The sequence below is a fragment of the Clavelina lepadiformis genome, chromosome 7 (assembly GCF_947623445.1).
Source record: "Clavelina lepadiformis chromosome 7, kaClaLepa1.1, whole genome shotgun sequence".
Lineage (NCBI taxonomy): Eukaryota > Metazoa > Chordata > Ascidiacea > Aplousobranchia > Clavelinidae > Clavelina > Clavelina lepadiformis.
In genome coordinates, this window is record NC_135246.1 from 8,959,051 (window position 1) to 8,984,785 (window position 25,735).

A 25,735-nucleotide genomic window follows, 5' to 3' on the forward strand; every position below is an offset into this window, starting at 1 on the left:
CAAATTACATGAATTGTATTTCATTCGAGAATCCTCAGTCCGCATAAATAGAAAGTTTCATATGAAACAGCAAAAACTTCAAACAAACAAAATCGATAGTTCTTTGCCAACACCCTTAAACTTAATCGTGTGAAGAAAACTCCGAAGAAGTTACTTTACAAATCTCAGTACACGAAAGTCCATTATAAGTAGGTTTGCCATTCCGTCCTCATTTTTAAGGCAGAGGTTCATATTTTGGGCATTTCGACACCTTTAGTATACCATTTTGAAATTAAATTAAGTTTGAAAGCAAATTAAGAACATGCAAATAGTGTCTCGTTTTTTTTTAGGAACATTGATTGCCTTCCCCTGTGGTGCACTGTTCAAGGTAGTATTGTTCTGTCGTTTCCTAGTCATCAATATATTTAAGTCCAGACCGATGGCAACCCTGATTGTAGGTAAGGTCAAGCGAAGTTTCCAATTAGGTGATCAGAAAATAGCTAATAGCAACAACAGAGTAAAAAAACATTGTATAATTTGATAAACGAACTTCATTTGTTGTACAGAGCACAATACTATCCAATTACTGATTGTCGCCATAACAGATATTTGTATTGTAAAGTCAAATTTATAAATTAACACAGGTTTTGTTAGTGCCGAATAAAAGTGAATGATGCATAAGTTATGTTCGTATAAACCGAACAATTCCTTAAAATCTCATTTAAGCAAATTATTAAGAAGACAAAGGCATTCATAACATATGAACATGCAAAAGTGCGCAAAGCCGTTAAAGCACAAAACAAGTAAGTTATATCTAATTGTTACTGTATCACAATTAAATTAAATGAATTATGCACGAAATTAAATGAATAAACAAACATTTACGAAAAAGTGGCCATTTTTCTATAACATACAATTAGGCCTACGTGAAAACTATATGACTCTGGTAAAATGTATAAAAATATTAATTCCAATAGGTTTCAGTTACTGCCATGCCACGCATTATATATGTTTGCATTGTGTACACAAACCATAAAGGCAAGAATAATTGTCCAGGGGCCTACAACATACCAGGCGTTTTGCGCAAGGTAGAAAGACACAGCAAGATGTAAACATGTGCATTGAAATAATTTGCCAATATGGTAACGAATCTAATACTAGTTTTTGCTTCCATCGAATAAAGTTATATTGTAAAGCAAAGTAATGCATCCGTTTAGTAATATCAACACTCAATAACTGCAAAAAATGAACAAGATCAGAGTAACTAATAAAAATTGAAAGCTGTACTAATATCAGTATCTAGTGGGAAGAACAGTTTGAAAGTATAGGCAAAAACCAACAAAAATTCAATCAAACCAATTACACAAATGACGAAAATAAATGTGAAAGCGATTGATTAATGTAGTTATGTCAAGAAGACTAAAAACATATCTATAATTCCATTAAAAACACTCAAGTCAATACGTGCTGACTGCTTGTAGTAAATAAAATCATCAATCTTGACAAACAATTACAATAAAATTTCACAAACAAATTCGTCATAACAGCTAAAGATTTGGACGACCACAGTTTAAAACTGTAGGTGTTTGAAGCTCGTACTAAAGTAGACAAAAGATCACACAAATTCCTTGCATTAACTTTTTCGAGACCAGCATTTTAAGGACATTCTACTTCTTCGCCAATAACTTCTTTATGTCAGCCACGGCCTCCTCTAGTTTTTCGCCAAACACCTTGGAGTTTGTTTCGGGGCAACTTCGGTAACTCGTGATATGCACCGTCACTGCGTAAAGTATTAGTAACGTAAAAGATAATTGAAGCACGAAGGCTTTGAGTAGAACTTATAGGATGCTTTTAAAGAAGCTGGGATATGGAAAAGATGAACATCGAATTTTTCCGCAAAATATTTCGTTGTTTGAGGAAAGCTTGCTATGAAGCCCCACACGTTGAAAAAAGGGGCTAAGTTTTGCCTACATGTTTGAAGAATAACGCTGTCGGAATCATGGTAGGTATGTTAAATAACAATATACAATTTCGACAAAATCGTCAAGGAAATGTCGTTAACTAAATAGTTTGACAGAAAGTCGATGGGTTTAGTAAATTTAACAGCTAACAAGACAATACTTACGAAAATTGTCGCCAAGGAACAAGTAATAAACACCGTAACCGTCTTCGCGAAGGGCCGCGAATCCGCCACCTGCCGGATAGATAGACATGGTTTTTGCCAGTTTTGCGTCATAAAAGAAGGGCGATTGTGACGTTGACAACTGATCCATGCTCATTAGAACCTACAAATATAACGTCCAATGTCATTGCACTGCAATGTGACTTGCAAAGGATGAAGAAGTGTTTTAATGAAACCGGGTAACACATTGGAACACGATCCGTCAAAAGCAATTAATCTCATATTTCAATTAATGGCGATTAAGCTCATCCACTACAAATTTAACCTTTACAGTTTACTGGAAGTTAAGTTGATGTTTGCTGAACGCTAGACTGATTTGAACGACGTTGTTTCGTGCAAAGGTCAACAATATTTGAAATCCGAGTTCAAACGCAAGCAAACCGCTTCCGCATTCATCCAACCAAGTGGGGTTTACAATCGTGAATGACGTCAAAATAAGCAGAAACAGGCAAAACAAACATAATATTTCGCCGAACATCATATCATATCAGTTTGTGTAAAAACCGAAAACAGAAAAGGATGTATCACCATTGCGACCTACTTTAGCATGTTTGTTTAAGAGGTAGGGCAGATAAAATATTTCAGTTTTGTCCGCCATAGGAAAATAAACTTCCTTTCCAGACGTTTACGGTATTTCCACTTGTATCCACAATATATAATATGTCATCGCAGTGTCACAAACAGCATGCAAAGGACGTAATAACTGACAATACTGCAGTGTACAATCATCACGCATTAATGAATGAATGCTTTGACACAATCGTAGCATATTATATATGGCAAGTACTTTACTTAGTCGAGTAGTAATCCGAGGCTAGCCAATTAAGATGCATCTTCCGCATCAATTAAAATATACCTTGATAAACCTAGCACGCAAATTATTGAGCTGTTACGTGCTGAATAGCAAACTATGCATAAATATTGAACAAGCGTGAATATTTTTAGAAGACACTTTTCCTCCCGTATCTAACGCCTTAACCTTTATGCTTATACCTTGACATCGAAGAGCTTTGGCTTGACACCAGCTAACTTTGACGCAACATACAGACCAAACAAATGACGGTCCGCTGCCTGGCCGTTCATTGCTTCAAGCTTGTAGTTGTTGTGGTAATGCATTGCCGCTTTCAGATGACGTATTCGCTCCGCATTGGTAGATTTTGGATCTTCCATCGCCTAGAATGGTTGTGAAAAATTTTAAGACCAGTTCGTCAGATGAGCAATTACAATAGAAATTAATAGACTGCTAGCAATATATGATTTAACCAGTCAGTCCTTGTGTCAGTCAAAAAACCACAAACTTTTTAACGGTAGGGTTTGGAGACGCTAAAATTTCGCTCAAGGTAGAAAGAACCTGATACCCGGCAGACTATGACACCCTCGATACACTCCCAGGAGCCAACGCCAATGCCAAAAAATCTAACCAACTTGTAACAATCGAGGTGGGACAGAGCAACATGAAAATGGCCTGAAGTTGAGCTTTATTCGATTACTTGAGGTGGGTTTGGTCAATTGCGACGACTCGCCGGCAAGAATTCTCGTAAACTAGCAGGCTGTGTGTAAACGTGACGGGTAAAGAGCTTGGTTGATAGTGCATGTTTAACTGTAGTTTCCTGAAAGTATTGGAAAGTTTACTAAAACCAATTTGATTTGCGATCGGTTACGGTAAAGCCTGTGACAACTGCGTGATTTTGACTGTTTCGTTTAATCGTTTAGCAATGAAAAAAAGTTCTCGGAAATTAACATGTGAATTCGGACAATTGCGTAAGATGTATAGGTTTGAAAAAATAAATACAAAGAATACAGTGTTGTCACATTACAGGAACGGGACGCAATGCATACGCTTTGCAGCTCAGCAAGTGAAGAGACATAGCGTATATGGCGGTGTTGTGCAAGGTGAGAACGTTGCAAGTTAAAAAATTCCCTGGTTCTAGTCTAATAATAAAATTCAAAAATAAAGCAAGAAATTACAGTAGTTAGCGAAAAATATGCTACTCTCAGTACAGTGAGAAAAAGTCAACCAACCATCGTAAAAGCCACCGAATGTTTAGACACGGTACGAATTGTCTCCGTGCGTCCGTATTTGAAAAATCTAAAAAAGTAACAAAAGTTTTTTATATTTGTTCATTAAAGCTTTTACTGCCCTGGTTCAAATATGAGAATTGATTCAACGATACTTTATAAGTTATTTGACTGATAAAATACATTTCCATAGTGTTGATTAATACCTTGTCATTGCAGTTTCGTACGTTTTCGGCGTTGATTGGTGCATTCTGTAAAAGGCGAGTTGAAGAGCCATTTGCATGAAGCTGTCGGGACTTACACGAAGTTTCTTGATAGCCCCTTTCCCGTGATTACACTTGAGCACACATACGTCTAGATTCATAGCCTAAAAATTGTAAAGTATAAACTGCATTTCTCGACAATATCGATAACTACAACCGACTTCTGAGGCCGAATGCCCTCCAAACAACGACTATCATGAAGGTTGGAAACTGTACAAGCAGTTTCCTTTAAAAAAAGTGTAATGATGCATCACTTACAAATTGCTGAACACTTTCTAGGTAATTCGGGATCGCTGGTTTGAATTGTTGTAGATTCCAAGCTATTTTCCTAGGCACCGCCACAATAGGATGATCCAACGCGTCGGGAGTCGAGGCATTTCCATTCTGATCATACTTGCTGTGGCCCCAAATGTACTCCAGGATTCTGCTGGTTAACTGCGTTTAAATAATATGCAGTAGAACTAAATGTAATCCAGGTTGCCGCTGAGAGGGCATGGACACATGACTTGTGTTGCAACGGTCACATAAGCAAAACACATGAGCGTACTAAACATGAGCTTCTTAATTCACGCTAAATACCGAAATCGTATTTACAATAACATTCCATGACTATACCACATTGTTAGAGGGTAAAGTGTCAACGCTTTGTCTCGCGCAAACATTCTTAAAGCCTAGGTAAGAACGATATTTGATATTTGTTTAATTAAAAAACAAAAGCTAGACTAACGCACCTTATTTTTCAAGCAGATATAATGCTACAGCGTTGGATAATAAATACTATAATCACTCAGTATACCATAGGAAACGTAATTCGAGACATTATTAATGCACAATGTACATAAGCAGTTCGTCGTTCACAGCAAGACAAATAACAAGTCAATATCTGTGAGTGCAGTACGAATTTCACTTGAAAGCGTTGTTCGGTTTTTATGGAAACCGTAAACCAAGTTGCTAAAGCTAAACCAAAGGTAAGAACCTGCAATGACGTGAAAGCATGAAAACATTACGCATTGTGACGGGTTCTCACACGTTTCCGAATAAAAGCATTAAATAAAGCTACAACTGCACCTCACTACCACCCGTTCCACAGTATTCAGCACAATTAACTAATTCTAGTTTATTCACCATTGCCTTAGTGCTTTTCTTATTCTTGAGCTTTCCATAAACACGATTCGACTATCTGAACTTATTTGTTTTAAATGCCCTGTGCATAAAATTAAAAATAAATCGGGGCATCTGGGTTTATGCTGACTTTCTATATAAACAAGTCGCTTAGATGTAACAAAGTTTGAAAGTAATCAATGATACTCACAGTAGCATCTGCAGTGCTGTGTTCTACGTTTCCACCAGTTTTCCCATTCTCATAAGACACCAGAGTGAGTGACTTGTCAAACCAACGATTGAAACCACTGCTGGTAAGGTTGCTGTGACATTCTTCATTCAAGCCCTATGATCAAATGTTTTTAAAAAGTGTTAAAAACAAGATCTTAAAGTAAAGAAGTCAGTTAACTTTTACCAAACAAGGTCACTGTATACATCTATAAATAAAACCAGGTATACTAAAAAGGCATTGACAAATTTAAGTGTCAGCTACTTAGAAAATCAATTTAACAACATATCTTCAATAGCGCCCAAAGCTGTTTTGTAAATTCACTACACTCAAGTCAACTGCAAGCAAGTAACGTTGTTACAACACCGGTTTAGTATTACAATGCACATAATGTATAGAGAAAAACGCAAACGACCTCTGGACTGGTGTCTTCTAGAACCACGTGGAAGATTGCACTTTCAACATCGTGCAGAGACGCTTTGTTTATTGAATTATTCATTAGTTTTTCCCTTTCCTTCAGACGGTAGATGCATTTGACAAAGTATGTATAAATATAAATAAGTAGATGTACGGTTGTATTGTACAAAAGTCATGATATCCCAAACTGCATGTATATGATATAACCGCATAATTTATTACTCTACGTCTGTCACACAGTGATGAATGGTCAGTTGGTCACATGAATGATGACGTAGTTGTTTACGAGTCGTAGCACTAGTACGAGATATTTACGACACCAGGAAGTTCTTACATAGTCATGAAAAAACGTTAATCACGTCAAACACACCTGGCTCCAAACTGTGCGATTTAAACCAGTAAAAACGGAAGGATTCCACTGTGTTTCAGCCACATCAGTCGTATCATCAATTATGCTCTCAAAAAGTTTTTGGATTTCGATCCCTGATAAGAGGGATTCTTCGCCGGACACGTCGCTTGCAAACATCTCTACTCTGTACATGATCCCCTTTCTAAACACAACAATAAATACCATAATACCAAAATAACGACGAAATGCAGATGTATGAAGTTATGAATAGGAAGTGGTATGTCTTAAAAGCATAATCTTACAAACACTGCTTAACAAGTTAAAGTGCAACAACTTGAAACGTAGGAACAAAAAAAATTAAATGTGTTTCACTGTTGGGTACGGAATGTGATGAATGTCTGTCTACAATACCTGTGGAGAACGTTTCTTTAAAAACATACAAAACTCAATGCTCTTCACAAACCAACACCGAACAATTTCTTCCCTTTGTTTAAACTGTATAAAGATTTCAAGATTCACAGCTTACATACAACGAATAACTCAGGTTATGAAATGTTGTAGCGTTAAACAAGCCATAATGAAAAGGATGCAACATTTAATAATGGATACATAGGTAATTCAATAGCCAATGCTGTGCTTTTATTTGGCTTTTTAGTATTGTATAGCCATAGCGAGAAAAGCATAGACCAAATGAACTTCTGGTTGGAAGGACGGAAAGGGCAAAGTACAGCGCAAAAGGCCAGAGTGGCCATAAAAAAACTTTGGATGGCAATACAAAGCAAAACCTGACTTCAATAACGGGGCGGGTTGTTTTTTGTTTCCATTTCACTCATCAAATACTTTCCGCTTTAAACACTTATTGAAATGCTGACCACTGACCACTGATCCGTTACGAAGGCAAATAATTGTGAAAGCCGTGAAAACAAAGTCAGGAAATCACAACGGCACCAATCGTAGGACTAATCTTTTGTAACTTAAGCACTCTGTAGTTACAAAAGTACAAAAAAGTGTACTACTGTAGAGTTCTTCAATACTTTCCTTAGTTGCAAACCTACTTCCTTTTTAAACTTCATTGAATTAATAATAATACATGGCCTTACCGAAATACAACAATGTGTTTTGAATCTTCGTATGTTTTTAAGTCGTCCATAACTTGGCCAGGTGTTCGTGTGCATGAATATAAATAGCGATATCTGTGACTGCAGATTGGAACAAGGTCTTGCACAAGTAGTGGGGGAAGCTGAAAAGATAAAAAAACTACTACAGCATTGCACAGAAAAAATTACTGTTCACAAAGCACAACGGTAGTGATTTACATTGGTGGAACAATTTACATTCCTCAGACGCATTAACTAAAATGCCACAAAATATTCGCATTCTGCTTACAGTTCTTGACTGGATGAGTTGGTAAAACCTCATGTAATGGTAAGTTTGATTAGCGGCTATGGCACATTGCTTTCTTTTTGGTGGATATGAGAGGTCAGCTTTTTCAAGACCACCTTGATTGCAGAAGTTTGTGTAATCTGAAAAATGTGGTTTAACTTGGAATTGTACATACTATAAAAATATATAAAGTGACCTAAATACATGTATATATATATAAAATTTTAACCACACTTCTTTCTATTTGTATCTCGTTCATGTTTTGATAAAGTATAGTTTTATAAAGCGGGGACTGAAGCAACTTCGATTTTTTTCTTCTTAGAATCTTTCAATAATGATTCTCACCAATTGTTTCTTATATACATATTACCATTAAATTACATTCCTATAAGCATACCCTATGTACTTACACAGAGGAGTTCTAACTACCAAGTAAGCATACTTGTCCCATAAATCAGCAACCCAGTTATTCTCAGTATGATGTCTAAAACAAACATATTTTTAAAATGAAACTGTTCCTGTTCTTTTTTTTTGTATCGTATATTCTAATAGCCGCAAAGAATGGCAATATATACCAGTATACAAACACATATATAGGAATTTTAATTATATGTTTCCAAAACGTTTTGAAGTATGTAAACCAACCAGCTTAACACCAATTACAAATACCTTCGCAATGAAATAATATAAATCTATAGCGGTCGTTGATTATGGTATTTTTACCTTTTTTCAAGAATTTGCTGTAAAGCAAGACCTTCATTTACTTCAAAACCTTCCATAGTTGCTTTTATTTTTGCAAATTCATCCTGACTCACCAATGGTTCTACCGTTGCTAGAGTTCTGTAAAGTCACAATTATAAAACTAAGAATCACATTTACTTTTTATGAGAAATTTTGGGTTGGAGCTTGTTATAACCGGTCTTTAGCTTCTTACTTTGGGTACTGGTTTTATAGTATAAGTTTCTTAAACAGTTTTTATCTTTTTAAGACATGAACCTGTTATAAACCTGTTGACATTCTCAGTTAAGAAAACACAGAAATAAGAGTATTGTGCAAAGTTTTGAATATAATCATACAATTTTATGTACGTTGCATTTCAGGCTATTACAATAAATAACAGATGGTGCAGGTAACAACTGAAAGAAGTTCTTTTAACTTTATGTTGGCCCAGTACAAAAATTTCCTTGTTGTGCACAATGCACTACACTTGCTATCTCAAAACAGGTGTTGCAATTTCTCATACAAAAAATGAGTGCACTGTAGTCAGAGAAATCTATCCATTATGCAGACATTCATAACGGAAGCTTTTGAAGGAACCATATATGTAATACGCTTTGCTCCTTAATTTGCTAATGTATGTAAATATACAGTAAAACAGTATGCATATATATATATCGGTATATATAATATGAGAACCATAAATACAAAAGATAGCATAAACTCACTTTTGACAGGTACTCTTCAGGGATGGTAAAGGATATTTAGGCAGAACTTGCTGAAATGTGTACAAGAAACGTTTCCGTGGCAACAAACTTGACAACAAGAAGTACCATGCCTATAATGTAGCATGTATTTTAATAGATTTTGATAACTGCAGTTGAAATATTTATATGCTGTAACAAAAGTTGCTATCTTTTAAGTTTCAAGTTAAAATTTATTAACCTATGACAGTTTCTATATACAATATACAACATTTTTATATATGTAGACTGGGTTAGATACAATCGCAATGAAAAGCATATATATAATACCAAGAGAAATCTTTATTTAACCAACCTTTGTTTTACTACTTTTTGGATTGGTCAACCAGTCTCTGCAAAGGAATAAAAAATAGTTTTATAAAATTAAGGCTATTGACATTTTACACATGTTGAAGTGTAAGTAACAATATCAATATTCTAGTCACATCATATGTTGCATAAAAACAATGGGGAATTCTTGCTGCATTTAGTGGCTCACTCTTAAGCACTGCATAAATTATGATGCATACTACTTTTTATTTACATATAATTAAAAACATGTTTTCTGTTCAAAGAAAACGAAACAACCTACAGTATATTGTTGAGTGTTAAAACGGAATGTTTCTAATTTAGTTGAGCACCAATAGCGACTGAAGGCAGCATGAATGACTAACTGCATGATTTAAGGACACAGTGATACTGATTACATTAAAACAACAAAATTAGATATCAACCGATAGAGTCTTTTCAGGGCCGATATCGATTATTTAGCAGTCAAAGAAGCCGATAACTGATATTTGAAGCCAATATCAGTGTGTAGTAAAATGGAAAATACTGATATCAAAATCTTGGACAATCTTTACTTTAACGAATAACTTTTTTGAAATACTTTTATATATTTATCAAACAGCTTGTGCTTCAAAAGCATGTGGTGCAGGCAAAATCTTACAACTTCAACACATAACAGTAAAGTAAAATAATTTGGAAGTTAAACAGCTAGGCATGCAAAATTTTCATTGCTGATTGGTTGCCTATTACTGCTTTCGCTCTGTGTATAACTGGAACAATACTAGAGACAGGGAAGCATCGTTTCTGGGGCGAGCCAAATGACCCGGTTTTAAAGTGATCTGATATCGGCCACCAGATTAAAAGGGTCTGTACTGTTATACGTCAAAAATGTGAAACATCGACCACGGCGAATCCCTAAACAAAATCACAACTTTCAACAAAAATCAGACACTAGATGTAACATTGCTAAGAAAGTACTAGTTTAACTGACATGTGAATAAGCACTGTCAAGTGACTTGTATAACACAATTTGTCATCTGATAGTCATCTTCAGCTTCAGCTTATTGTTAATGTTTGAAATCCGAAGGCTGTACTGGTAGTTCAAACTGTTTGCAAATTTGTTTATATAAATCTTCACAATAACTTCCAGCTTTACTAAGAAATGCAGGCCCAGAAATTACATATCTGCCATTACTAAGCTCTCCCTAAGTTATATACAGTATATCGGCCATTGTAGACAATATATACCTAGCAACACTTGGGCATTGCAACAAAGTTTGGGTCTCACTTGCTTTTGGACTTACCTCTTAAAAACCATTTGCCTTCATAGTAATAGTTACAATGACAATGTCTAAATGAGGTAAAAGTGCTAATTATGATGACATCATTAGATATGATAACATAATAATAACGACAAGAAATCATCCTAAAACCAGGCTAGTTTTATGTGGGTGTGCAATAATGCAAAAACATATACTGTAGTGCAAAAATATGAAGAAAATGGAGCACATATCATACCTATACTTCAATAATTGTCGTATGGCACTCCATCGCAACTTTCCAAGAGCAGTCCAGAAAAACACGCCAAGCAAAAATCCACCAACTGCTGCAGTTAATTTTGCAGCAGGGAGTCGTGTTTGATCAGGAAACGGGTAAGATGTTCCCTCAGGTGCAAGTCTTGTTAAGGTGCGATCCACGTCTGCATGGAATCCTGTTGCAAATATCGCAGCCATGACAACTCCAACCATTGTCATGTAAAGAAGTTCAGTGTCATCTTGAAAAGCCTTTGTCTGCATGGCGGTAGTGTAATAGAAGTCAATCAGCAAGCCTACCAGTACCAGTTCTACTACCGGTAACTAGAAAAAGCTGACTGTCTTACACAGCTAAACATAAAACGATATCAGTATTAACGTCTAAGTTAAAACGTTAACGAGAGAAATTTCAACGAGTAGCATTGAGATATAGGCTACCTACAAAAACATAAACGCTTAAATGTTCTTATTTATACGTAATGCCTTGCACGACATGACAGTTTCTGCATGAAAATAAAGCTAAAACGCCGTCAAAACATGCAGTTATGGCAGTACTTCTTTTTAACAGGAAGATAAAGATTAGCACGCAGTCGTTAAATACCATTCCCTTCTATTCGCCCTAAGCAAACCGAGCAACACGCCAACACCATAGACACGCTATCAATATAGTCTACACTCTACAACCACACCCACACACACTCCTTCTGTACTTTGACCAAGCTCATACCGACCCAAGTCGCGCGCGAGCAGTTCAGCACGTTCTTCGGCATACTGCCAAATAATGGTCCTTTAGTGACGTTTAGCGACTAAATTATCTATTCTTGTGGTATAATTTTAAACACTATGTCGCGCCCTCAAGCTGCATTCTAAAAATCAAAGCTTGACTAACATTATCGTTTACGAATCAAAAAAATTTACATCAGTGATTTTCAAACTTTTCATGTTTGCAGATCGTTCAAAATAAAAAAATGCCTCACAGACAGTAAGCATAAAATTGTATGTATTGCTTACATTACATCTTCAAGCATAAAACAAATATAAAGAACAGAGTTGGGTACATGCCAGCGCAACAGAATTCAAAAGGGGTGTATCTGACGAGTTTGCATCGCACAAAACTGAGTTTTAACGTCTTGAAATCTTTTCTCAGAATAAGGCAACTAATAATTAAAACAATGAAATACCATCTTCTTTTACATTTGATTCATTAGCAACACGTGCCTATGGTGCACTAGGGACCCACTTTAAAAAACTAAATAATAAACCATCAAGCGTCAAACCGAATATATTACAAGGAAATTAATAACTTCTGACTGCAACGTTAGCCTACACGCGAGCGGATCAAGTTGATGGTTTTGCTTCGTTAGATCATAATGATTTTTGACAGTGAAACGTTGAGCTAAGCCGGAGGGGTGTCCAAACCGTGGCCCGTGGGCCACATTTGGCTCGAGGGTAGGTTCTGAGTGGCCCGAGCGGTATTTTTCGAAATGTCTTAATTTATTATCAACTGAATCGCCTATGTATTTTATGGCGAACTTACATTCCGAGAAATTGGCATTTATTGTTTGCTTTCTTTGTCTATTGCTCTATAGTATAGAGTCTATACTATAGACCAGGGGTGGCCAGACCTGTTTCATGCTCGAGCCGCATACTGTATAACATATTCCAGTTTTAAAAGAGCCACAACACAAACACAATAAAAAACACGAATTTATTCACTCACAAAGAAGTGTAGCTATTGATTAACATTAGTGCTGCGTGGTGATACTATGAGTCTCCAACTGGGCTTCACCAACTCTTTTTGCAATTATTATTATAACCGTAACCAAGACTTAAAACTAGGTCAGCCCTGACGTACAGCTTCAATCTGACAGTTTACTTAACTACAGTGTACAAGTTAGCACACTTCTGTACAATAATGTACTTTTTGGAGTATAATTTCATTATTGCTAACAATCATAACAATGAGTCCATTGTTACTACGTGTGATAGAACGGATTGTTTCACAATCTGATCAAACAACTCGTCTAGACCGGGAAAATTGCATGTCTAATTCAACAATGCTAATTCATTAAAGAGCCGCAGTTTGGCCACCCCTGCTATAGAGCAATTGATAATAGAGATAATAGATAATAGAGCAATAGATAGATAATATACTATAGTTTCTAGTGCAGGGGTGCACAACTGTTCAAGTTAATTTTATTGCATCAAATTTTATTTCTAAGATTAGAATTTTGGTGTGAGGGTTTTAATTAGAAACTAGCAGTAAACACTCAAGTGGCCCGCGCAATCATTCGTAAGTCGCATGTGGCCCTTTGGCCAAAAGGGTCGGACACCCCTGCTAAGGCTTCCAATGTGCCTGGCAAAAATTTAAAGCGATGCCAAGTCCAAAAACAAGTTAATCTCACATGAAAGAACACTAACAAAATTGACATTAATTGTGAAGGAGATAAAGGCTTTTGTGATGTCGTAGGTAAACAAAGACAACATTCGCAAATTAAAAAATTTACCTGTAGGTTACTTGCTGTGTAGGCCTATGTATCTGTTACAGTACCTTCCAATAGCTAGATAGGTGACAGCCTATAGCCAAACCACGGCAACCAATAAGGTACCGGTTTGACGGGTAGCCTATGCGGTCCAAAGGATACCGTAATTTCACAGACACAAATGTTTGGGCTACCGGATTTTTATGTTTAAAACAGTCGTAATTCATTAAATTGCAATGCTTCATGTAGTGACATTCCTTTGTCTTCCTTTTCTGTCTCGCGCATAATGACGCCGCCGTAATTGATTCTTGTGTTGGTTTTCATCTGTATAACGTTAATCAGTAGTAAGCGTAATGTCGGCTGCTTAATGTCAGGAGTTTATCTGTCTAAGAGTTGTATAGTTTACAGTCATTTCTTACGTAACTAATTATATTTTAGGACTAGTAATTCTGTTTTAATAAAGCCTTAGTTACTGTTGATTTTATATCTGAGTTCCAAGGTCATGACACTTCACGTTGCTAATTTATTCACATGACACCTTATTGAACATAGGCTAAACTCATGTGACCTACATTTCCGACTTCTGTTGACTACCGCAGAAGGACAGTAACAGCAGCAGCATGTTGTCAAGAAACTTGACTAGTGCATGACATAACAAGAAACTTGATCTACGTCACTATAAAGGCCAAAAACTGAGAAGTTTTGAAATATTCTTTTGCTGTTAACTTCCAATCGTTTAAATATGCCGTTTTATCAGCCTAATTGGGATATTTTAAGCTACAGTAGTTTTTTTTATAAGCTGCGTTTTCACAAAGTTCATTTTAGTCCAAGGCACACAAAGTCATAGGCGAAGTTTTTGCAACTGCCATCTACTTGTTTTTTAAGTTCTTTTTACGATATGAAATCCGGTTAAGGTTTTCAAGTGGTTTGCTTAGTATTAGCTAAGTACACTGACCAAGTAGATATAAGCCTATTTTTAGTTGTAGTTCAAAACATTTGTATTTGTAATACCGTAAGTGTTTACGCAGTATAAGAAAGTTCATCAATTTCTTTAAAATTACGTTAGATACGTCTATCTCTATCACTACGAGGCGGCAAAAGTTTTATATGAGTCCTTATACGTTGTGTAATTGCAACCTTAGCCAACGTGTAATTCAAGCTTAAATAGTGACCGCTTTCGTGAATATTGGTAAGCAATTTTGCATTGTGAAGCAAAAATTGCGAGCATGATGCATTTTATAAACGCGTAGGCGATTTACCGACGCCGAGACGAAAGTGAATTTTAACCCTTATGGCTAATGATGCCCAACCAGGTATGACAGAACAGATAAAGGAATACGTATAACTGAAACGTTCGTAAGAAATACTCCCCTACACAGCTGGCAATAATATTTCGAGATACTTGCGTCCCAGAAATTTCTATTATATGTTAACTTATAGTAGCGTTGTGGCAAGCAGTAAGACCACAGACGAATCATTACGCCAGATAGAAGAACGCCTTATAATTACTGGCCTGGGAGTAAATATTTAAAATGAGATTATGCCATGGTTAAGCACATAAACGATAAATGTTTAAATCCACAGTCTGTGTATCTAATTTCAATCTGGGTATGGATATTTCGCACGTTGCGCGACCACTCTGCACAATCCATGATTAAACTTAAGCAAATCTTTTTATTGACTAAATTAAAAAAATGGTTTCGCTTAAAAGAACTATCACTTTCTATTGAAAGCAGCGCGGTACGAACGCCCGAGTGAGGCAGTTACTTGTAATACAGCTTGCAATACATGTATACTGAATAAACAGGTACTCTAAAATGGTTTGTTACGGAAGGAAGTTTACGCCACCATGGAATGCTTTATACAAATTTTACAACTTAACAAAGATGCTGCACAGTACCGGATATAAGTTTTAAGGTTGTGCATCTAAACATTATGTGAAATTGTTCTACAATCTTTATAAAAGACACAGTATTAGCATAGTCATGCGGAAATTCTTATAAGTCGAAATCAACGTCGCCTTCCTCGTTAAGAATGGTAGTGCGAACCAAAGCTTCTGTTACAGTGTAGGGGTCGCAATTAGATGATGGTCTTCTGTCTTCCAAGTAACCAAACCTCTGTTCACCGACCTGTTTAGAAATAAGTTGTTATATAATATTTTTCATCGCTATAGCTGTAGCAAAGGCGATTTAACTTCTTTATTTAGACTGTAGATAATGATTATGACTGCCAGTGCTACAAAGCTTTGCATCTATAATAAATATAGAAATAGGTAAGTTGGTACAGTAGTAATCAGTATCATACACGAGCAAGCACTAATTATGAAACTACACAAGCACTATACAGTATACATCAGCGTCCGACCATATTGGTCCTCCAGCAAAGGATCTAGTTTGTTCTACAAGCAATGTTCCCAGCAAATAACGCTTAGCCTTAGGTTTCAACAACTTAACAATGGCTTTATTGTCTCTGACAATAAACCACTAAATAATTAAAATTATGTTGACAGACTGTCTGCACCAAGTGATACCACTTACATGTCTGGGGATCCTAATAGAAGCCTTGCGGTTTGCAACCCCAGAAGAAAAGTCATAGATTGAAGCTGTCTCGTGGAGTCCGGTCAAACGCCGAAGGTTGTCTTTACCACCTTGTGGATCGTACGCTTTAATGTGGTAGAAATGACGCTTACCAAGTTTTTCTACTGCTTTGTTAATAGCCCTAAAAAGAAATTTTACCAAAATTAAAACAAGGCATTATTGGCATTCTGAAGTTACTGTGAGGCAAATGGGGTAAAATAACCAATCTTTATGCATATTGGCTGTACAAACAATAAACTGCTCACTCAATTCCACCAGGCTGACGCATAGCTTCAGTGCTGTAGTTGGTGTGGCATCCAGCACCATTCCAATCACCTTTCATCGGTTTGGGGTCAAAGCTGGCAACTATGCCAAAGTCCTCACATACTCTGTGAAGCAGAAACCTTGAAATCCAGAGATGATCTCCCATTTCAATACCTTCACAGGGACCAACTTGGTATTCCCACTATTGCAGAGAAAGAAAATACATATTGACATCATTCAAAAATCAGTGATACAAAGGGAATTTTCATTTGGCAATGGTAGTTAAGAGTTATATACTTCAACACTGTAAAACAGCTTTAATACAACCAAACTACGACAAAGAAAATTACTTTATTTTTTTTTTAATTTGAACTACAGCTATAATAACGAGCATTAATTGTTACAAAACATGATCAACTATCTTTTTTGCAAAACCATTTAATGTATCCAATACATTTACCTGCGCAGGCATGACTTCAGCATTTGTTCCTGCTATGTTCACTCCAGCAAACATACAAGCTTTGTAATGTGCTTCCACAACATCTCTCCCATAGACATTGCCAGTGCCAACAGCACAGTAATATGGTCCTAAAACAAAGCTGTGTTACTAAAAAAAAAACTCCACAACATCTAGGTGGAACTAACTGTAACCCATTACGAAGTAAATTACCTTGTGGTCCTGGATATCCCTGTTTCGGCCATCCAAATGGGTGTCCATCTACATCAAGTAATGTGTATTCTTGTTCCATTCCAAACCATGGTCTGTCTTCTTTTACCAGCTCCATAGCTTTTTTACAGGTTCTTCGGTTATTGGTTGCTGAAATGTTGGACAAACATTACAGACAAGTATACTACTACATGTCAGAAAATGAGCTTGCGCAAGTGAACTAAAAATATTTATGCACGAATATAATATCTATGATTTATATACATGAAACATATACCACTAAGTAGAAATCGCCTATAGTGACACTAACACCTAAAAGACCTCTGAAGTGTCACAATAAGCGAATGTTGCTATAAGAGAAGGTAAGGAAAATGGCCGCAGATAACCATACATTATGATTATTAAATCGATTGCCAAAGCGCAATATAAAAACTATAAATATTGTCAGAATGTAGGCTACTGCATGTGATATACCAGTACCTCAAAACCAGTGATAACTTAACATACAATGATGTGAATTAATTTTTTCGAGAAAGAGAAGGCAATTATTTTTCCAAAAAATCCAGGATTATTGTGTGTTTTTGACTTATAAATGCTTTTATATGCAAATGTTTAAGCTCAGGGGACCGATAAATGGTGTCATTATACTCGAACTATTAATATAGATATGATAATATACAATTTCTACTGTACAAGCAAATACACACACGTGGAATACTAACCGACAGGTTCTTGTTTGTAATTTAGGACTTCACACATCACCAGTTTGTTGGGTTTTCCTCTAAATGGATCATTAAAGATTGCAACAGGCTTAATGTAACAGTCGCTGTTGGATCCTTCAGCTTGGTTGGTGCTTGATCCATCAAAGTTCCATAAAGGCAAATCTAAAATGAGATTGGTTTACAACTGTAAATCTATTCCAAGTTGTTTACTCAGACGTTGACCATACCAATTTACAAAGTGTTCAAAAATACAGTGTAGAAGTGCAAAATATGCTACAGTACATTATAGAATAGCTTACTCTATAACATTCTCTTTTAACTGATTGGTGCGATATTTGACAAGTAGTAGAGAGCGTAAACTTACTAAGATTAAAGTAAGATAAACTGTTAATTCCTAACTTACGGATATTATATAAATTTGGTGTTGCCCTGAGATAGGAGCAAACACTTGAAAATTTGTACAAGCAAATATTTAACATAATTATCACCTGACCATACCACAGAATACCACATTAGGCTAGCCTAGGTCCATTAGTAAACTTAATAAATTATTCATGGTTACCTTCATGAGACTTTGGTTCAAAGTCCAAAGTTTTTGTTTTACATCTTAAATTTTCCCCACTACCATCAATCCAAATGTACATAGCTTGAACTTTTCCATGGCTGTCAAGGTTCATGTAGTCAACCTTTGCTGTTTTGTTAAGCAGAGCAGTGGACGGCATTCTCGTTGTTTAGGGTTTTTATATAGGACGACAAGTAACAAACAAGAAAAAATCACAGATATGAGTTTAAAAACTATAGACAGTAAAACAAATATACATGAAATACTTATGGCAAGCCGCCTAAATAATCAAACAGGATAAATATAATAGAGCGGGGTATATTCTGATTATTAACGAATAAGTTGTGAAAGTTTCCTATGCATAGCAGCCTATACAGTATTTAAAATATAAATACAGAACTCTGTTTACTGACAAGATAATATCATCCGGGAAAGAAACCGAAACTGCTTGCCATTGTAACCCAAACCCAGTTTCAATACACGTAAAACAATAGAATGAAAGTTATCTTGACCTAAACCCAAATACATACAACTTGTATGATACAAGTTACAACAACCCAGCTGTGTCGAAACAGAAGCGTCTGTTACCCACTTACCCATTGTGTTATAACCAAGCTATACTTCTACTTTGCCAATTCTCCGTTCTAACTACCGCGCTAACCAAACGCCACGAGTTCGATAGATGACGCAATTTATAAGCGACGCGTGGTCGGAAAAAAAGAAATCCGGGTAACGTCACAAAGAAGCAAAAAAGAGAAAAAAGGTTGCAAGTGAGTCATTGTTCAGGTACTGAGGCAGTAAATGATAAAAATATAGCCTACGTTTAAAAGAATTACGAATCGGTGCCGGAGTTTCCCAAAATCCAAACGAATTAGTTATCAGTTATCACTTTGTTTTTGAGAACACCTACATATATATTGCTGTACTTGTGAGAGTCTGCTGCCTATTAACTTGGAGTGTTGGAGATAGTTAGAGATCCATTAATCGGAAAAGAAAGAGATCTTGAAATATTGCGTCATTATCGTAGCTCCTTCATTAATATTTGTCTTCTAACACTTCGGCGCCGCAAAGATATGTCGTGATGCCTATAAATGACGAAACAATCTATCACCAAGTACCAAACTATAAAAATATGGGTTGAAAATTTAGAATACAGTCGTTTTCAATCAATGATTTTCAAACCCACCTTATTACCCTATCTCAAACATTTCTCAGATATGAACATATCTTTCCAGTTATTGTTTGCTGTAGATTTATTAACCAATCGATCCAAATCTCTAATCAGGGAGTTAGTAAAATCCGCCACAAATACGTTTATGGCCACTTAACTCCCTGAAGAAAACTGTTACCTATTCAATTTCATTTTTGACGCATGAATTTTGGAACTGACGCGATTGACGTCTAAGCGATCCTGTCACTAAAATAACTGTGTATAGCTAAAAAAATGCTGCAAGGTATAACCTCTATTTGACGAGGGAATAATTGCATTAATTGTTTCGCAACTTTGGAGTAAACTATTAATATTCCGTTGATCAAACTATGATCACTATAGATTTTACAGGCTACTACTAGCCCTACCGTTTACTTATCAAAATGGATTACAAAAGTTTCAGTTGCAACACAATACAAACTTCTTGGTATCAAAAAAACCGAGTCTTTGGTTAGCATTGAAATCATTCAGCCATGTACTATACAGGCTTCACAGCAGGAAATCTCATCTGATATGGTTTACCGTACAGTCTACGACTCTACGGCGATGTAAAGGTTACTAGACTAGGATTGGCAGACCGTATAAACTAGTACTTTTTTCATGTAGGCTTTGCGCACAAGTTTCAAATAGAAGTAATTTTCCAAGTATTTTCTCCTCACAACTTTGACGTCTAATTTGAAACGTCACACCCTTTAACAACTGTACTCAAGTTCTAAGACTATAAAATGTTTTTCCCAAAATACTTGCAAATACATTTGTCACATCTAACTCAGAACAATATTTATACCGTGAAGATGCTGACTCGTAATTGCATTTAGTTGAAATGTAATTCGTACAGAGACTTTGTTAAAAGTTGCCTAATGCCAAGCGCAGCAAATTTGTGAGAAGTCTTTCACAACAAACCCGCGGTCAAGAGTCCAACTGTTTAACAAGTAGGTCAACCCAACAAAGTGGGCAGTACAGCACGAAGCACATGTCGTTCATATTACTGCGTGCTCAGAGAACGGAGGTAATTGGCCTTTTTTGAGCAAGCAAATATCTTGAGGGCAGCGGATCACGAGGCAGAATCGCAACTACCATGCGGCTAACACGTGCTACCTGAAAATAATCGATTTGACGATGGTGTGACCATTGATCTCAGGCAATCATCATTCGTCAGAACCTTGTGGCATTTTAAAATGGCGAAAATAAGTACGTGCATATAAAAAGAAATAAAGAAGGATTTCTTAATTGCAATTTATCGTTCTCCACAAAAGGCTACAGTCATCAATTCGTTGAAACACGTGGTTATGATTTCTTTCCTTTTTCAAAGAAAACAAAAACTGCTTACGGTAACATTATACGAATAATACGTAGAACTACTGTACTTTTGTGTTTGAACAAAAGAATTCTGTTTATTAAGATACAAGTGAAGCGAAAATGAGCCGAAAAAATTTTATGAAGCTTCAGTCACAGCCTTCCTTTATAGTTAAAATTTGTTTACCTGAAGTATAGAACACCAAAACAACACGGCAGAATAAAAGAAGTGCCTTGTAAGAGGTCCTTTTTAGATACGAATGTTTTTATCCTGTTCCAGAGCAGCGTCGTCAGCTACCAAATCGCAAAGCACTGGCTCTGTCCTGGTGTGTTTGGCGTTAAATTTTTGCTTGCATTGGCCAAGTTGGCATAGCCTTTAAAATTATGAAACGTTTATATGACACAATAACCACATGGGAACATGAAAACTTTACTACATCTACGTTGGGCCTTTAAGAAAAATATTTCATATCAGAAAACATTCAGCATAAGCGTGTAAAGCATGTGTGTATGAAATGGCGAAAACATATGATCTAAAATGTTTCTGTCAAAATCTGAAGTCTTCGTCATTTTCTGCAACGAAAACGTTATAGCTCCATAAGTACATAAATGACGTAATCCTGTATGAGTAACAGGATATTATGCTATGTGTGCGGGTTGTAAAAGCTTAGTAATCTTTTGAGTCCTTTTCTGGGAACAAGCGCGGTGGGTTTGTTAGATACAAAAACCTGAACAAGTGTTTTGCACGCTAGTGAATGAGCGAGAAATACTCACGTTTGCAAAAGTATTGATCCAAGTAAATAAAAGAGCTTGCTTTTGATTGAAAATGAAAGGTATGACGGCATGCAGAGAGTGACGTCACCTCAATTAGCAAAACTACCTCAGTTGAAAATTGTAACGAATTTGTCCATTCTGATTTTACGTGCTATTCCTCCTTATTATTGCCACTAGTACACAACACTTTAAATACCAAACATTGTCCACCATGATACACTCAAATTACAAATCAGACTGACACGGCAGTAAAATGTTTTTTAATTTAAAAAAACTATTAAAGTACAAACGTATTGTCTAACTATATTGTCGGCCACTTCCACTGCTTAAAACCTTGTGCTGACGTAAGTCGTTTGACGTAATCGTTACCGCCCACATTATCATAACAAAGGAGTGTCAAGTTTCGCCATTGAGCAAATATAACTCAAATACACGAGCCAGTACAATAGTCAGGCAAAGTTTTTCCTAATTTGACAAAAAGCGTTGTGTATTTTAGTTAAGACTATTTGTGATTATTGAAAACGGAAATTTCCGCGCACTGCTTTATTGTCTGAAAATATTTACAAGAAAAAACATACCTTATTGCACAACATCGTGCTTTTTAAACTTGTGGTTACTAACCTGGGAATTGCGATTCCGGGTAGTGAAGAGTTTTGTTGGGGGAGAGCCGAGATTCCCACTTACGATAAATCTTAGGCTAACAAACGAATTTATAAGAACAATAAAAATGGTTTGAACCAGCAGTAGCACGACTTCGGGCTTTATTCCCTTTCAAGGAGGGCAGTAGGTGGTAGTCCATACCGATTTATCCAATTACAGTGTAAAACACTGCTGTTAACTAAAAGTTTGTTACAGGCAGTTAAAATTACGTTGGTTCTAATTTGCCAATATCAGTAAAAAATGTAAACAATTCCCACCATGCCTAAGGTATAGGCCTAGCTCCCTTCACTAAACTAATGTAATGCCGCAATCTAATTTCTTTGAAAATTATAGGATAGAGATTACTGAAAACAACATTATTTGACGTGTATACAGTGGTGGCTTTAGGTTTGGGGGGAGGTAAAGTTGTGGCCCAGTTTGTAGGCCCCAACATTACGGGAGATGTAGCAATGTACCTTAAGGGGTTCGGGGGGAATGCTTCATTTCTTTGTTGCTATCAAGTGGCTAATACCTTAGAGGTTTGCCAGGGGAGAACACAATTTTTTTTCGACTTGGCATGATGTTTTAAATCAGGTGACCGTTTAAGCATTGAGCTACATGAAAGCAATCTCAAAGCAGGAGGAGATGAGATTTACACGGAAGTTAGATTTATACAACATTCCCCCTATTTTAAATACAGTTCATATATACAGCTAATCAGCGTTAACCAATGAATGATTCCTGTCCTGAAAAATTGTGAATAGTTAACAATAATACTCGTATCAAATGTTTGTTCTTTTAGAGCGCGTATACACAAACAGTGGGCCCTCTTGGAGGGGGCTGAGGTGAGCGAGGTGGTCGCCACGCCCTAAAGCCACAACTGCATGTATAACTATTTGATATTTCATGCAACGAGATTGCAAAAAAAGAGTGTAGTGAGATGTGTATGTTCCATAAACGAAGGCCGCCGATTTTGTATTTAACGAAATATAATTTTTATATTTAATGCATAACATTTCTAACTTATAGAAATAAAATGTGTAAGCAAACAACTAGTCAACAACAACAATAAAATTTGTTGTAGGCTGGTCATTCTTTCATACAGATATAGCAAAAATAAGCATACACGATGACGTATGTTTGCAGACGAGTAGTAAACTCTTATTTTAAAATCCCCGTGGTAATTCTAATACAGGTGCGCTTCACTGTTTTGTACTTGTCTGTGAAAAGGGAAAATGTTCGGTTTTATTATCTGCCCTAATTGCAAATAATCTGCCCTAATTGCAGATAATAAAAGTTTGTCTTCAAACATAATCGGTGGTTGTGATTTACAGTTAAAGGTAGACTGCCACTATTTCCCCGGAAAAATCGTGCTTTTAAAGCTCTTTTTTATAGTTTCCCGTTAACATAACTTATATGTTATAATACAATAAGCTAAGCCTCACCTAAATCTACCATCTAAAATCTAAATCCTTCTATAATTAAACCTTAAATAATTAAAATGAAGTTTTTGCATACTAATTCTCCTAATCTAACCGCCTATCTTTAACTATGGCCTGTGTGACCTATACATTCGGTGAAATTCTCTTAAACGTAATGTGGAATTTTTTCCATCTGATCTTTTGACACAACAGGCAATTGTTTCTTTCACCCTGTAACATTTTAAAAACAAAGTTTGTCAAATCCTTCAACATGGTCATGATGCGGGGCATAGCAGCATAGAGTATGTTATAGCAATATGTTGGATAAATCAACCCAAATAATTAAATATTTATGTAAAGGAATAAATACCTTAAACCAGTGCCTTTCGATCTTTCTGATGACGGTTCACGCTATTTTGTGTCACGAAGATCTCATCCGCACATAATACAATCAAAGCTGTAAAACGTTTGACAGACTGGCGATTTCATCATTCGTTCTCTTTTTCTTGATACAACTTATTGAAATTAAACATTTCATAAAAAATCTTTACCAGAATCCGTATACATGTGTCAGCATTTGTAATCTCAATTCGACCCGTACGGAAACGAATTAACATAATCTTGAAACAATACGTGAGTGTTTTATTTCAAACTTTCAAACTCTTTTGTTTGTGAACTGGTTCACCTCCGTTGGTTGTATAATAACATCATGCAAAATGTTGTTAGTAAAGACATCCTGCTGTAGTGTAGTCAGGAATTTAAAAAAGACGTTGAAGTCCTTATTGTCGAAAACAGATTAGGAAAAGTGTCATCACCGGACGAGGGTCACGCAAACCTTTCATTATGCATAAAAACATAAGATCGTTTCGAAGTCGTTCATCCACGGGGTATGCCCTTTTCCCAAAGATTTGCGCTTCGGTTGCAAATTCTCCCGCAGATTCATCAAGCTGGCGTCTATATAAGCAAACGTCCGGCGCATCTTTCATAAGGAATACGGAAAATTAATCATCAATTCGATTCTATAAACCACGTCGTCAAAGGGCATATCAGCTATTGAAAATTCGTCTAGTTGTAGCAGTAACTGTACCTTTTATGAAGCTATCGTAAAAGCGGTACATTTGCTTCTTCTGGTATAGCTTTGTGAGGCGGTAGTAAGATTTGAAGAGGTACAGAAAGCGTTCCAAATCATCGACTTTGTGAAAGAACGGACGTGGAAGAAATAACGCTGGGTTCATCGTGCTCATAGTGTACCTTGGTCTTGCGGTTGCAGTATCGAACCGCGCTCGCAAATGAAACGGGAATAACCTTTCCCTAATTTCAGCTAGGTTCTGTGCCGCAATGACGGTGAACCGCGACACCAACTACACTTTTAGGAAAGATCCATCATACGTTTATTCTTCGCCACCGCAGTACGCGAGCACAACCAAATTACAAACCCAGCATGCAACCCCCTCGCGCAAACGACACCTTCATAAAATACACACGGAAAAGCAATAAAAGATTAAACACGAAAGTGTAAAATACTTAAGGCAGTGATTACAAAGTAATTAAGGATAAAACACGCACATGTCAAATACCTAAGGTAGTGACGTGAAAAGAATGAAAATGGTGTTGGCAGTGAATAAAAGAGACTGAAGATTATTACACAGTATAGGAACTTGCATGAAGAAAAGATCGGTATAGCTGAGGTTCGAGCGATGAGGATTCATAGCCGAGTTTTAGTTGTGGTAAGGTTTTCCTCAGTACGACGATAAAGTTTGCGATATCAATCATATCATACGATACTACATGCACCAGTAACATCGATATCTAAGATTTCATTAGCGACGTGTGCACAAAAACGAAACATAAAGAGTTGGATGTTTGCAATAAAGTTAATTTAAATATATAAATTTAAAAATATGCAAGAATCATGTTAA

General features: G+C 36.3%; 2 protein-coding genes across 2 annotated transcripts; both read right to left on the reverse strand.

Moving 5' to 3' along the window:
• Positions 1-11,572, reverse strand: LOC143464896 (carnitine O-palmitoyltransferase 1, liver isoform-like). The gene is made up of 16 exons (XM_076962937.1): positions 11,189-11,572; positions 9,699-9,735; positions 9,368-9,477; positions 8,646-8,762; positions 8,333-8,406; positions 7,926-8,062; positions 7,640-7,779; positions 6,561-6,741; positions 6,189-6,287; positions 5,756-5,890; positions 4,702-4,878; positions 4,387-4,547; positions 4,184-4,250; positions 3,155-3,334; positions 2,105-2,264; positions 1-1,759 (listed from the first exon to the last, which is right to left on the reverse strand). The coding sequence occupies exons 1-16, from the start codon at positions 11,464-11,466 to the stop codon at positions 1,647-1,649; spliced, it is 2,166 nt and encodes a 721-aa protein (XP_076819052.1). The 5' UTR covers positions 11,467-11,572; the 3' UTR covers positions 1-1,646.
• A 3,767-nt stretch (positions 11,573-15,339) lies between these two features.
• LOC143465062 (glutamine synthetase-like) lies at positions 15,340-18,776 on the reverse strand. The gene is made up of 7 exons (XM_076963199.1): positions 18,477-18,776; positions 17,915-18,076; positions 17,196-17,342; positions 16,986-17,113; positions 16,528-16,727; positions 16,223-16,403; positions 15,340-15,814 (listed from the first exon to the last, which is right to left on the reverse strand). The coding sequence occupies exons 1-7, from the start codon at positions 18,634-18,636 to the stop codon at positions 15,683-15,685; spliced, it is 1,110 nt and encodes a 369-aa protein (XP_076819314.1). The 5' UTR covers positions 18,637-18,776; the 3' UTR covers positions 15,340-15,682.
• Between the last annotated feature and the right edge of the window lie 6,959 nt (positions 18,777-25,735).